Here is a 2507-nt window from a genome sequence, read left to right on the forward strand (position 1 = left end):
AGAGGTCTTGAGTTAACGACCGATTCGATCTCGACAAGCAAGGTGTTTAACTCATCGTAGGTTAAGGTGGTTCTGCCAAGGGACTGTTTCATACAACGCTTGACGCTCTGGATTAATCTCTCCCAGAAGCCTCCCCACCAAGGGGCCTTCTCAATAATAAATCTCCAGCTGACATCATTGATGGCTAAGTAACGCAAGACTTCTTTCGACCGTGCAATCTTGACAATTTCCCTTGAGGATCCTCGGAATGTTTTTCCATTATCGGACATTAGAGTTGCAGGCAGTCCCCTACGACTTGTAAAACGTTAACAGAAAAGACTCAACAGTGAGATTTGGCGTAAGTTCGAGGTGTACAGCTCTCGTTGAAGCGCATGAAAATAAACAAATATAGCACTTATTGTTGTCGTTTTCAGGAGTAGAATTACCACGTACGAAAAGAGAACCCGCAAAGTTTACTCCAGTATGAGTAAATGGTGGATCTTCGGAGACGCAAACGCTTGGTTTATCGGAGACATTGTAACTTGAGTGCGGCAGACCTTCGAGTCCTCGACAAGTAATACAACGTTTAAGCACGCGCTTCACTGCCTGTCTCCCTCGTAGAATCGAAAATCTCTCACGAATAGTCGTCAGTGTGTTGTTGACTGAGCTGTGCTTTACTTTGTCATAAGTTTGACGGATTATCAATTCAACATAAGGATGTTTGGAAGTCAAAAGTATAGGAGTCTTGTTGTCCGACGATAAGATTGCGTTATTAAGCCGTCCTCGATATCTTAGCAATTTGTTTTCGTCCAAAAACAGACCAAATTGATCCACACGCCGTGGTTTTGGTTGACACTGGTTTTGTACGAATTTGAACTCATCCTTGAACGTACTGGCTTGGACTGTTTTAATCCAGGGTGACTCAGCTCGGAAAATTTATATTGAACTAAGTTCTTGATAATCTTCTCCTTTAGTTGATTCTTCTTTCTTTCCGCTCTTGCGTGTTGATGTACGTCGCTTTAAGATATCCACAAATGGTAATACGTAGGCTGTAACACGTAGTAAGCGGTCAAGAGAGCTGACCTGTTGACAATTGATGAATTCGGCGAGATTGACTTCAGTCGGGATTTCGTCACTGGATGTTAACACATGGATCACATTCGGCGAGTTTTTCACAACTTCGGAGAGTGCTGCTTCATTGGTCTCGACCTTAGCTTGCTCTTGAGACCACTCTTCTTCAGGCAGTTGTAGGAATTGAGGGCCACCCCACCACATAGAATTGTCCACCATTTCATTTACGGTCAACTCATGTGACGGTAAATCAGCAGGATTCTGCACTCCAGGACAATATCTCCAATCTTTCTTTGCTGTCATTTGTCGAATCTCGTCTACACGATGTTTCATGTATTGTTTCCAATGCTTATCGTTCTGAATCCAACAAAGCACAGCTATGGAATCGACCCAGTAATTCACTCGATTCACTTGCTTCGGTAGCGTCTTCAATACGGTTTTCGTGAGTCGTGACAAAATGACAGCTCCAAGCAATTCTAAACGAGGGATAGATTGCTTCTTGATAGGCGACGCTCTGGTTTTGCTTGCGACCAATCTCGTCTCGATGCGACCATTACTGTATACCACTCGTATGTACACGACGGCTGCGTAGGCTCTCTCTGATGCGTCGCTAAACCCGTGGAGTTGTACATCAATCTTTGAAGTTCCAGAGAAAAGATAACATCTCGGCATTCTGACATATCCCAGTGATTTCAATTCTTCGAATATCAAGTTCCAAGTTTTGTTCATTTCTCCTCGAAGTGGCTGATCCATTCGAGTTTCTCGCTGCATAAAACTTGAAACAATATCTTTAATCGAATGACGAAAGGACTAAGAATTCCTAAAGGGTCGAAATTCTTGGCAGTAAGTTTAAGTACCGATCTCTTGTTGACCAGAAGTGACTTTCCATATTTGTACAAATCGTCAAAGTTAAAGATTAGTTTGTCATTAACAGTGGTCCCCTCGAGAGGTTTTGTCAAGACCGCATTGTTTTGATCGACCAATCAACATCGAATGGAAATGTGTGATCAAAACAATGCTGTCTTGACAAAACCTCTCGAGGGGACCAGGGGAGCTAACTGGTTTGTTTGTCGACTGCAGGTCGCTGGCTACCCTCGCCGGGCTTATTTTTGTTACCCAACATACTGTGCGATCGGCCAACGGGCCGCAAATGTTTCAAGCAGCCAAATTCGAAATTGGAAAGCCGATCGATCTGGAGATAAAAGCATCGCTAGTGAAAGATGTGTGGGAGGAATTGGGAATCGAGTGAATGGAAATGAAACTGCAACATCTCTGCTTTGATTTTCTGGAGGAATCGAGACTGGTGGTAATTTTTTGGCGGAATTATTCGTTTCGGGCGACGGACAATTCTAAAATAGGTTTCCGGCCTTGTCTTTCTTTTAGCAGTTAAACACCAACATTGCGCTAACTCGCCAAAAACGCTTCAAAATGGTGTGAGACGCTAGGAATCAACAAAG

General features: G+C 43.4%; 2 protein-coding genes across 2 annotated transcripts in view; both read right to left on the bottom strand.

Annotated features, from left to right (window-relative positions):
• LOC111345368 (uncharacterized) overlaps nt 1–2507 on the bottom strand; it is a 234642-nt gene that overhangs the window by 171403 nt on the left and 60732 nt on the right. The gene's annotated exons all lie outside the window — the stretch shown is intronic.
• On the bottom strand, nt 916–1803 carry LOC148739953 (uncharacterized). Its single transcript, XM_088749614.1, has one exon. The coding sequence runs from the start codon at nt 1801–1803 to the stop codon at nt 916–918; it is 888 nt and encodes a 295-aa protein (XP_088605740.1).

This window comes from Stylophora pistillata, chromosome 2, assembly GCF_964205215.1.
Source record: "Stylophora pistillata chromosome 2, jaStyPist1.2, whole genome shotgun sequence".
NCBI lineage: Eukaryota > Metazoa > Cnidaria > Anthozoa > Scleractinia > Pocilloporidae > Stylophora > Stylophora pistillata.

Coding starts and splice junctions, on each gene's coding strand:
- LOC148739953 (XM_088749614.1), bottom strand. CDS start 1,803: ATGGATCAGCCACTTCGAGGAGAAATGAACAAAACTTGGAACTTGATA.